General features: G+C 39.0%; 1 protein-coding gene across 4 annotated transcripts in view; it reads left to right on the forward strand.

Annotated features, from left to right (window-relative positions):
- Positions 1-12,354, forward strand: part of ADGRB3 (adhesion G protein-coupled receptor B3) — a 649,111-nt gene that overhangs the window by 620,447 nt on the left and 16,310 nt on the right. For all 4 annotated transcript variants that reach the window (XM_075923698.2, XM_014575580.4, XM_089777101.1 and 1 more), the window contains 2 exons: positions 22-61; positions 2,438-3,078. In XM_075923698.2, coding sequence (XP_075779813.2) covers positions 22-61; positions 2,438-3,078 — 681 coding nt within the window. The remainder of the gene's footprint in view (positions 1-21; positions 62-2,437; positions 3,079-12,354) is intronic.

Consider the following 12,354-nt stretch of genomic DNA (forward strand, 5'->3'; position numbering starts at 1 on the left):
TTTTACTGTTTCTTGTTACAGACAGATTTTGAAAAAGATGTGGACATTGCTTGTCGGTCAGGTAAGGATGTGTAATCAACCAAATCAAAACTTTTTTTAAAAAAAAGGAAGAAACAGAAAAACAATAAGGGTTTACCTGGTTACAGAAAAATATATTTTTCCATTTTCTTTCACTGATAGAAGACAAGCGGGTACATGGATAATTGTAGTTCATTATCAAAGAAAATTTTGTAAGTGTCTTAACAGGACTAAGGTTCATAGTTAATAGGTATCTCACAGGACTCTTCATATCTTACAAAACAAATGGATTTTGTGATAAAATCAACGCAACACATACCAGAATTCCCCCTCCCCCCTTCCAGGAAACATATATAGCACAGCACCTTTTGGTTCGATATAGGGTATTTGAAGATACTCATATGATATATAGTAACCCAAACAATCAGTGTGTTATCTAAAGGGGCTGAATTTTCCCTGGATCTAACTAAAGTCTACAGTAGTTTAAGCAGTACTTCAACAAAAAATAAACATTTATTTTAATTTCACATTATAGGTGCACATTTTTACTTTATTTTGGTACTCTGTACTTTAACTGGCTCCATTTATGTCTGCTTCTGCTACTTAAAAATACTTGTCTTCAGGCACTTACTTAACGAGTGTAACTTAAATAAAGCATGATAAAAAATAAAGGGTCTTTATAACCCATTGGGAATTTTAAGATTTAGAGGCTGACCATTTATTTTTTCGCAATAGGGTAATAGCTCTTCATTATTAACTAATACTCATTAGTGCTGATGTGTTTTGAAAGAGGTAAGGCAATGGAATTTAAAAAAAAAATTCTTTCTACCTTCCTAATGGAAGGATAAGTTCAGACTTAATCCATGAAGCTGAACACTTTATCAGCTTTATAGGACATAAAGTCATATCAAGGACACACTTAAAGAAAGATACTTTTATTGAAGACATGAGTGATTTAAATTTAATTTACTATAATGAAAGATTTAGCAAAAGGTGACTAAGTGAGCTGGCATGACATGTGTGGTCAGAAACAATCTAATAACCACTTGCTTTTCCTAAAATGAGCTTTTTAATTTTTTTCATTGCCACTAAGTAATGCTATTGGGTAGTAGAAATACCACAATTTCTCACCTACATTTCCTTGCTTTACAGAAAATAACTATTGAAAAAATAGAGATAATCACAAATGACTTAATGCCTTAGTGAGCTGATTACTACTATATATCAGTTTACTGATACACACAGTAATATTAGAGCCACCATTGTGTCACGACATAAGAAAAGGAGTAAATGCACTTATGGGTATTTATGTACCTCTTCTTGTCTAACTCACAAAATCTTAGTTGTGCTGCACATACTAGCACTATGGTGTAGAAATACTTTAAATGGAGGAAATGGCTATACTTGTCTAGAGTCAAAGATTTTGGCAGTTGGGCATTTTACATTTATCTTTCTTATTTTTCCAATTATTTTCTTTCACAAACAAAACTGAGCTGAGGTCAGTAACAACTATGAGGCTTTTCTATACTCCTAACTGGAGACTCCTCCACAGAACCTGGCTATTTTAGTAGCCATGTTTATATAATCTATGGACTCTTCAATTTCAACAAAACATGTTTATTTTCTACAAATTTTCTACACAGTTAGGGCACATCTACACAGCAGAGCAAAAGTCAAATTAAGCTACGCAACTTGAGCTATGTCAATTCCGTAGCTTACATCTCAATAGCTTAAACTGGCTTTTGACGCTGTCTACACAGCAGCAAGTCAAAGGAAGAACATTCTTCCTTTGACTTCCCTTACTTCTCATGAAATGAGGGTTACAGGAATTAGAGTAAGAAGTCCTCCAGCTCACCATAATGGCTTACAGTGTAGACACGCTCTATTATTTTGGAATAGCGTCAGTTATTCTGAAATAACGCTGCTGTGTAGACATAGCCTTAAGGAGATTGTTAGGATGGATTGATGGAAAGAGCTAGCCACACAATTTGTTTGAAGTTTCCAATAAGTTATAAGAAGTTGAAAAGAGCCATGCAGAGGTTATAGTATTTGGGGGGTTTGGAAGCCCTTAATCAAATTCCACATGATAGGCTTCTACTTAGGTTACCTAAGATCTATAATAGTATACAGAAATGGATAAAGACCTGTTTTTAATTTATATAAATAATCTAGACTAAGGGAGAGATCCAAATCAGTTATATACTAAGAAACTGATTAAATAAAACCCCATTCAAACTAATGTTTATGGAAATAAAACAAAGTTGTTAAATGGAATGGAAAAGATACAAGGAAATACACTAGTGAAAAGAACATAGGTAAACAAAACCATGTTTTTTTATTTTTTTATTTACCACACATGTAAATCAAACCGTGGCAAACATAACTCCGTATTATGAGAATCCTGTTGTGTAATTCACAGTTCTACATAAGGATATTGGACCATGCAGAGCAGCTACAATCACAGGAACACTTTCTAGGATTTCACTAAATGATGATGAAGAAGAAAAGGGAGCAAACCCTGAAGGAATGAGCTATTCAACATTGCCTGGAAGCATCATTTCCAAAGTCATCATTCAGCAGCCTGGAGGCCTCCACATGCCTATGAGCATGAGTGAGCTGGCCAATCAGTGTTTAAAAAAAGAAAACAGTGAGTTGCGGCGGACTGTGTATTTATGCACTGATGATAACTTGAGAGGTGCAGATATGGACATCATTAATCCTCAAGAACGGATGATGGAAAGTGACTACATTGTTATGCCCAGAGGTTCAGTAAACACCCAGCAATCACTGAAAGATGACAGCAAATTAAATATGGGCATGGATACCTTGCCTCATGAAAGGCTTTTGCACTATAAAGTTAATCCAGAATTCAACATGAATCCTTCTGTAATGGACCAATTCAATATCAATTTAGATCAACATATTCCCTCCCAGGAACATATGCAGAATTTGCCTTTCGAGCCTCGCACAGCAGTAAAGAACTTCATAGCCTCTGAGTTGGATGAGCAAGGATTAGCAAGAAGCGAAACTGGATCCACAATATCAATGAGTTCTTTAGAGGTCAGTGATGCTTAAGCAAATTACATGTTCTATTGTTCTAATTATATAATAAGTCACGGCTCTTTGACTACAGCCAATGTTTATGTTTGAGGGGTGCAGCTAATGTCTTAATTACGATTAAATTACTGTTTGGAATCATGCTTTGCTTGTTCAATTCCTATAAAACAATGCTGAAAATGTTTACTTTGATTTTTATTTCAATTCTAAAGAATTAGCACGTCAGGATGGAATGATACAATCTTGGCACTTCAAAAGTCTAGCTGCTTTGCCAAATATTTCCTGACCTGCAGGATGAATTCCATTAAATAACTCTGAGTTCCAGTGAAAAAGTAAAACCCATTCTTACAGGATAACATTTTTAATCACTGACCTTAATTGCATCCTCAAACAATGTACATTATTCATTACTTATTTACCTCATTAAATGTTCATAATTCTTTACCAGCAATTAAGGACAATGGGCTTGATTCTACACTGGTATAAATCAGAGTAACTCTTCTAAATAGTAGTCCATGCAGTGCTGTAATTTGCATAGACAGGTGCCTGTTTGTGCTGACATATGTAGAATTTGCACGTGCAGCAGATGTAGATGCATTTCTTGCACAGATCTCAGATGTCATTCTGGCTATGAAATTGTTTTGGAAATCCTTAATGGAATCTGTCTCCGGGATATAAACATGATAGATAATTGTATATGAAAACCATTTGCTTGCTTATTTAACACCTAAGGATCAAACACAGGTTGACCCTCCCAAATCCAGGACTCTCTGGTCCAGCAACATCCATGGTCCAGCAGGTCCACAGATGTTGCTCGACCAAAGAGCCCCAGAGGTGGAGAATGGGAGCCAGCTGGAAGAATTCAGGACTGGGCACTCTTGGCTGGGCTTGCAGTGGCTGGGAGCACTGGCAGCCAGAGAACCCCAGCCCAGCAGGGGAACCCCCAGCATCAGTGGGGTAGAGGGAGTGGGGGAGGAGCCCTGCCCCCATTGGATAATCCCTGGCATCAGCAGGACCAGGTGATGAACAGCGTGCCCCTGCTCCAGCCAGGGAACCCCTGGTGTCACTTGGGCCAGGCAGCGAATATGGAACCCCTGCCCTGGCTGGGAAATCCCTTACAGCAGCAGGGCCAGGAAATGGCCAGGCAGTCCTGAGGAACCCCCAGCAGGAGCAGGAGTGGCCCCGGCAGTGCGGTCAGTGTCAGCCGGACATCCCCAGCTAGGGAATTTCTCAGCATTATTGGAGCCCAGTGGGGCTGTGGAACCCCCCGGCATCAACAGGGCCAGGCATCTGGGGAGCCCCAGCTGGGCAACCCCTGGAATTCCCAGTGGCAGTGGGGCTGGGGTGACCCTGACCAGAGAACCCCAGTGGTAATGGGGCCAAGCGGCCGCAGGTGAGCCTTGGCTGGGGAGCCCTGGGGTATCCCCAGTAGTAGCAGGGCATTGGCATCTGCACAAGGCTTGCAGCATCCGGGTGGCCCCATCAGGGGAACCTGGGGAACCCCTGGCAGCAGCAAGTGGGAGCCCCAACCTTGAGAATCTGGGAGTGGGGCAGCCAGAGAAGCATTGACCTCCCCATGTCTGGCAAACTCCCTGGTTCAGGACCACTCAGGTCCCAATGGTGCAGGACCAGGGAGGTCCAACCTGTAGTTCACTTCTTACCAAGTCTTCACTTATGCAAAGAGACTGGTAAGGTCAGTAGGAGTTTTTAATGGGCATAAAGTATCAGAGGGGTAGCCGTGTTAGTCTGAATCTGCAAAAGCGACGAGGAGTCCTGTGGCACCTTATAGACTAACTGAAGTGTAGGAGCATAAGCTTTCGTGGGCAAAGACCCACTTCGTCAGATGCATGTAGTGGAAATTTCCAGAGGCAGGAATAAATATGCAGGCCAGGATCAGGCTGGAGATGACCAGGTGGATCCAATCAAGGAGGATGAGGCCCACTTCTAGCAGCTGATCTGGAGGTGTGAATTGCAAGAGAATAGAAGCTGCTTTTGTAGTTAGCAAGCCATTCACAGTCTTTGTTTAATCCAGAGTTGATTGTGTCAAACTTAAAGATGAACTGTAGCTCAGCAGTTTCTCTTTGAAGTCTGGTCCTGAAGTTTTTTTGCTGCAGGATGGCTACTTTTAGATCTGCAATTGTGTGTCCAGGAAGATTATTAGTGATCTTCAGCCCATCCTGGACAATGATCCCTCGTTCTCACAGGCCTTGGGAGGTAGGCCGGTCCTTGCCCACAGACAACCCGCCAACCTGAAGCATATTCTCACCAGCAACTACACACCGCACCATAATAACTCGAACTCAGGAACCAATCCTTGCAACAAACCTCGGTGCCAACTCTGCCCACATATATACACCAGCAACACCATCACAGGACCTAACCAGATCAGCCATACTGTCACTGGTACATTCTCCTGCACATCCACCAACGTAATATATGCCATCATGTGCCAACAATGCCCCACTGCTATATACATCGGCCAAACAGGACAGTCCCTACGTAAAAGAATCAATGGACACAAATCTGATATTAGGAATGGCAACATACAAAAACCTGTAGGGGAACACTTCAGTCTTCCTGGACACACAATTGCAGATCTAAAAGTAGCCATCCTGCAGCAAAAAAACTTCAGGACCAGACTTCAAAGAGAAACTGCTGAGCTACAGTTCATCTTTAAGTTTGACACAATCAACTCTGGATTAAACAAAGACTGTGAATGGCTTGCTAACTACAAAAGCAGCTTCTATTCTCTTGCAATTCACACCTCCAGATCAGCTGCTAGAAGTGGGCCTCATCCTCCTTGATTGGATCCACCTGGTCATCTCCAGCCTGATCCTGGCCTGCATATTTATTCCTGCCTCTGGAAATTTCCACTACATGCATCTGACGAAGTGGGTCTTTGCCCACGAAAGCTTATGCTCCTACACTTCAGTTAGTCTATAAGGTGCCACAGGACTCCTCGTCGCTTTTAATGGGTATGTTAACTAGAGAATTTGGGCTAGAAATCAGAATTTTCTTTTTCTCATCAACAACTTTGAAAACAAAATATTTCTCTTACTCCTTGTGTTATGTTTGTATTATCCACAAACTCTTACCTGAGAAACTCAGATTAATTAAAAAAAATTAAAAGAAGTTTAATTTTGGGCTTGGCAGGTAAGCCAAGGTGTAGCTACTTTTTCATGGAGGGGAAGGATAGCTCAGTGGTTTGAGCATTGGCCTGCTAAACCCAGGGTTATGCATTCAATTCTTGAGGAGGCCATTTAGGGTACGTCTAGACTACAGGCTTTTGTCGACAGAAGTTTTGTCAACAGATACTGTCGACAAAGCTTCTGTCGACAAAGAGCATCTAGACTACATCCAGTTCTGTTGACAAAGCAAGCTGCTTTGTCGACAAAACCCTGTAGTCTAGACACAATCCTAGATGCAATAACACCTTCTGTTGACAGAACTCTGTCAACAAAAGGCATTATGCTTCGTAAAATGAGGTTTACCAGTGTCGACAAAACTGCTGAGTTCTGTCGACGTTATGTCAACAGAACTCAGCGGTAGTGTAGACGCAGGTATAGTTTTGTCGACAAACGTCCACTTTTGTCGACAAAACTCTATAGTCTAGACACACCCTTAGGGATCTGAAGCAAATCTGTCAGGGATAGTACTTGATCCTGCTGTGAGGTTAGGGGACTGGACTCAATAACCTCTCAAGGTCCCTTCCAGTTCTATGATTCTATTTATTAAGGTTACAAGATCTGTATCATAAATCAGTCAAATTAAGGCTGAGATGCAAAATCGTTAGTATACTTGCTCATGCCTGGGCATTTCATGATGTGCGATGACAGTTTTGGGAGATAGCTGCAATATTCAGGCATGATAGAATTTTCTCACTTTTTCCTCTGTGTGTGTAAGATTTAATTCTGGTTTTTGTTTGGTAGTAATTTTTTCTTAAGAAACAATGTTTTATGAAAAATAATAAAATGCTTTATTGTATTGAGAAGATCTGCTTCTCTAGTTGGATAGTTCTTTGAAGACGCTATGTTTATGTACAAATATTACCCAGGCACACAAATACATGTATGAGTTTGCACATTACCAAGGTGCAGTCTCATGAGGTGTTATTCTGTACTCTCCATGCAGTATTGTTGTGATTATAGACACACACATGCATATTATTACAGCATGGTGGTTCTTACAGGGAATAATTTTAACATCTGGCTAATCTCCTGCACCTTCTTCATATGCATGGAGTACAGTTTGCTGTACTATCTTGGCATCAAAGTGGCTTTCAATGTGCTTCTTCAGTTCAAAGTGTTTTAGTTTTAATGAAGAAAGCACTGTGAGTGCCCTCTTTTGGAATGGTTTTTGTTTTGAAAGTGCACACTCCAAGTGCTGTGCTCATTAAAACTAAATTACTTTGAAGTGAGGCAGTTCATTCCCATTTACTTCTACAAAAGGGAGAGGGAGAGGGCTGAAAGTCTAAATGCAGAGAAAGAAGTATATCTGTGCATGAAGCAGAGCACTTTCTTCCTCCAAATGCAGGGAGGACAGGTACCAGCGAGCAAGAGTGGTTGGTTGTTTTAGGGGAATATGGAGAAGAAAAGAAACATTGTTCTTGATTTGTTTCAAATGAAAAGTGGAAAGGGATATTTAGAATAAGAAGACAAAACAAAGTTGTAAACAAAGGAAAGAAATGAAGGAGAGTAAGTGATGTTTTAAAAAAAACCAACAACGAAAGGTGAACTAAAGTGAATTAGGAGATTGCATTAAAAGGGCCAGAAGAATTTGCTGTGGTAGCCAGGAAGATGACAATAGGATAAACAATCAAAGAAATGGAGCCACTCTAATTTAAAAGAGTATATTGAAAAGAGAATACAACAGTTTCTTCCTTGTCTGCAACATTTGGTTTTCAATATTCTCTTCTAAACAAGAAGACCTAATGGGGTTACTTGGTCCATATAAATGACAGAAGTTCAGTTTCTAATCTTTCATTCCACAGCATTTTTCAAGTCCCAGTTTCCAATCTGAGATTTCTATTGAGACAGGCACACTGTCATAAGTGGGAGGCACTTAGCTGTAACACTAAAATAACTTCTGACTCATTAATAAGAGATATTAATGTATCCCAAAGGGTAGCTCCTGACAGACCGCCTTAGTCAAAGATCTGATGTGGGGAAATATAAGAAAAAGGAAAAGATAGTGAACGAGTTAACAACAAAAAGAAAGGGGGTAATTAATGGAAAGGCAGAAGAGGAAAGAGAGAAAAGGCAAAGTCAGAGACATCAGAAAAAGAGAGGGAAGTTCAAGAGAGGCTTAAAATTAAAGGGGCAGAAACAAATATTAAAACAAAATTAAAGAATAAGGTTAAGAACGTGGATGGTAGCCCAGAGGGGCGAGAGAGAGCAGAAATACAGCACCAAAACCTTATTTCCCATCAAACAAAGACTCAGTCATCCAGCAATTTAGGAGAACTAAGGTAGCCTCAAGGTCTTTTGACATGAGAACTGATGCTAAAATTGATATTAGAGAGAAATGAGCACCATGGGAGTTTCTGCTTTTAAAAACACCCAGATTCCATCCGTTTTTTAGGATTCCCCTTACATAGATTTTGTTTTCTTTCCTCATTCCATTCTCAATCATCTGCCCAAGCAATGCCATTTGCCAGTTCTGTGACTCTCAATCTTAATGAAAGCCCAAGCCCATTGTAGCTCACGCTTTATTTCATTTCTTGGGTGGGTCTTGAGTTCTTTCAGTTCCAAAACTGCTACTACATCATTTTATATGACCTTTATAAAGGAGAGGGTTAAACCAGGCAATGCGAGGGCAGTAATTGAAGGTATATTGAACTGAAATTCTACTCAATACCCTGCAGAATAACAAGTATTTGCGACAGTATATTACATGTACCCATTTTAGCTGCATGTAATATTTAAGAAAAATATATATATTTGGTAATTTACTAAATTAAGAAATGCCTGCACCTTACCCTAAAAGAGCATAGCAGCTCCAAAACAAGCATTTATTGTCTATTGAGTAAATGTGTATGTAGGAGCTGTTATAAAAAGGAGCCTTATGCCCAGTAGTTCAAAATAGCTGTGAACTGTGGCCTTGTGGGTGTTGCATGTGTGTTATGTGCTAAAATTGCTAGGAGACTTTCAGCACTCAAAAATTCCCACGCTTAATGTGGTTATGCAGTTTTTTTACACAAACCTACTGCCTCATGACTCACCTATATTAAAGACTAATAGCCCATACAACCTTGTATTAAGAAGCTAAGTTGGTTTTTTTCACTTACCTGAACAAAAATGGGCATCTTAAAAAAAAAAACAAAGCTTCTACTCATGCTGCACTTTTATATTTCCAAAATGCCAAAAGAGATTTTTCTTTAATTTTGTAGAGGGGAAAGAATCCTCCCTTGGGCTAAAATGTTATATGTCAAGTTTAATCTCAGAGTGAATTATAAACTGCTGATAACAAGGATTTATATTAATGGAAACATGGATATAGCCTTCACTATTATATCTCTGGTTTCAATTATACTTTGCTCTGCATAATATATCTTCAGGAGTTTATGTATTTAATCAGATTGCAGTATAATGGAGAATAGAATAAGGAGCAAACCAGGAATTCATCCTTTTACACAGATGGAAAAGGATTATATTAGTTATTTAGTGGGAGCAGCTCCTTCCTGGTGCCAGCAGAGTAATATATATTAGTGTATAGAAATTATCTTTCAGCACTGTTCTATTTTGTTCACCAGTGAATAGAGTTCAAGTTGTTCTGCAATTATTCAGAGACACTATGCACAGTTAGAACAAAATACACAACTGATTTAAAATGAATTGCTTCTGCTAATTTCCTTTCCACAGATTTTTACTTTGGTTTAAATATAAGTTCTTTGTCCTGTGTTGAGGGTTTTATCTGTCAAGTCAGATAGTTATAGAAATTAGAGATGTAAAAGACCTGACAATACAGGAATATTTTCTTCAGTATATTCCTCCAATATTCATTGGAAAACATCCAGTGGAGGATAACAAAAATGATTAGGGGTTTGGAGTACCTGATCTATGGGGAGAGGCTGAGGGATTTGGACTTATTTAGTCTACAGAAGAGAAGAGTGAGGGGGGTATTTGATAGCAGCCTTCAACTACCTGAAGGGGAGGCAGTTCCACAGAGGATGGGGAGAGTCTTTTCTCAGTGGTACAGATGACAGAACAAGGAGAACATGAAATTGGGAATAGAAACATCCAGAAATAAAAGCTTCTGAGATAGAATATTAGGGAATGGTCCAAATTCCTGAGTCAGTGTAAAGATTCCTGATCAATCCAGTGTAAACTGGATCAGATCCTTAAACGTATTTGCCAGCACCAAAAAACATTAGAGTGCCAGCTGATAGGACCTAACCCTGTACCTACTGATGTGATAGACAGAAATCCAGTGAATTTCAACTCAAAGCACAACACTATTCCTGCTCTGACCTATGACAGCAGATCATGCCTTCAGGGGAGTAGTCTTTGACTGAACACTGTATGCAGCCCTAAAAAACATAAAGTAAAAGCACAAAACTAATATTATTGAATGTACAGTTAAAAATAAATGTCCTCATTCTGGTTGGTCTCCGGAAGAATTTTATTTGATATGCACCCATAATAGCCTACTGAGTCACAGTGCCAAGGAGATGTGATGAAAAAGCAAATTTGCAACTGTGACATCTAGCCAATCATATTGCAGTAAAGTATAGTGCAATGTTTTGCTCATGTTTAAAGTGAACACAGAGTTAAACCTATACACCCATCTCAGATTACAGGTAATGCCAGAATACCTGTGCTGCCTATGAACAGACTTACAGACAAAATTGGTGTTAAAAAGTCCATTTTTCTAAATCATGATTTCTTGCAAATCAGATTTCTAAACCACATTTGATTTAGCATTTTCATTCAGGCAATTCAGTAAAACCAGGTTTATTAGTGAACTGTGTCTTACAACTAACCTTTTTTAGGGATAACTACTCTAAAATTTACCTTGGAAATTAGCCTTTTTTCTTTTGTGACCACACAGCCAAACTTAATAGTGTACTAAATATTTTGAGTGTGCAGAAGTCACTGAAAGTTCTTTTTGTGTTGTGGGGGGATATAAATCTCTTCAGGTACTAGTTCATTGTAGAATGTTATAGTTTCTCTCTTCATTTTCTTCTTTTTACCACTACTGTTTTGAGGTGTTAGTTTTTTGTTGTTGTTTTGTTTTGTTATATGTGACATTTTTTTTTCAATTAATCTTCACATAAAATGGTTAACATGAGCAATAAAGCTGAACTTTTCCAGACAGCTATTGAGAGGCTTATCAACATTTTACATTTTTTAAGCTCATGGACTGATTTCTAGCTCTTCAGATCTAAGCATATTCAGAATATTGTACCAGTAACCTCCTTTGCATATTTACAAAATCAGTCATTTGCAGGTGGTCAAAAATTTTCACCAATATAGTTTTTAACTAAATCCAAATGTTTGGAGAAAAAATTCTATTTTCATCTAAAAAAAACCCCCAAAAACAGAAGCGAAAAAAAAACCCTTCAGCAACTTGAAAAATTCATTTTTAACTGAAAGTATATAGGTTTGTATTGCAAAAAAAAAAATCACAAAATATTTCAATGCAAAATTTCAAAAAATAATGTTTGATAATTGTACACAATTTCTTGGCCAGCTTTATTAGAAAGAAGTGCATCCACATCATCTCTATCCTCACTCATCTCCACTCACATGCCAGTCAATTCAGAATTGCCCTCTGTGTTTTTAGAATTCAGTGAATTTCTTCCAGCTGACCTACTTCAGGGCCTTATTACAAAACACACCGTTGCTTATCCAGGGGTACAGCTAGACGGCAGGAGTTTTCCGGGATACTAGAGGTATCCCAGAAAAACTCCGCCGCATCCAGAGAATGCATTTTGATCTTACACGGGTTGGTTTTTTTTTTTTGAGGAAGTGCAAACACTCTCTTTTGGAAGCCCTGTCTTCCTCATTTCATGAGGAAGAAGGGATCTTCCAAAAGAGGGGGATTTTCCAAAATTCGGCCCAGTGTAGATGGGCCAAATTTTGGAAAAGCCTCTTCAGAAAATATAATCAGAAAAAGCTGTAGTGTAGACCTAGCCTGGGTGATTAGGGACCAAACTGTGCAGTAAGTGGTCAAGCTGGCTAAGGAGGGTCCTGATCTAGATTCCATGGAAGTCAATGGGCATCTTTATGTCAGCTTCAGAGGACTTTGGAACTTGCCTCACCTGAAGAAAGTAAATTC

The sequence above is a fragment of the Pelodiscus sinensis genome, chromosome 3, assembly GCF_052426305.1.
Source record: "Pelodiscus sinensis isolate ZL-2025 chromosome 3, ASM5242630v1, whole genome shotgun sequence".
In the NCBI taxonomy this organism is placed as follows: Eukaryota; Metazoa; Chordata; order Testudines; family Trionychidae; genus Pelodiscus; species Pelodiscus sinensis.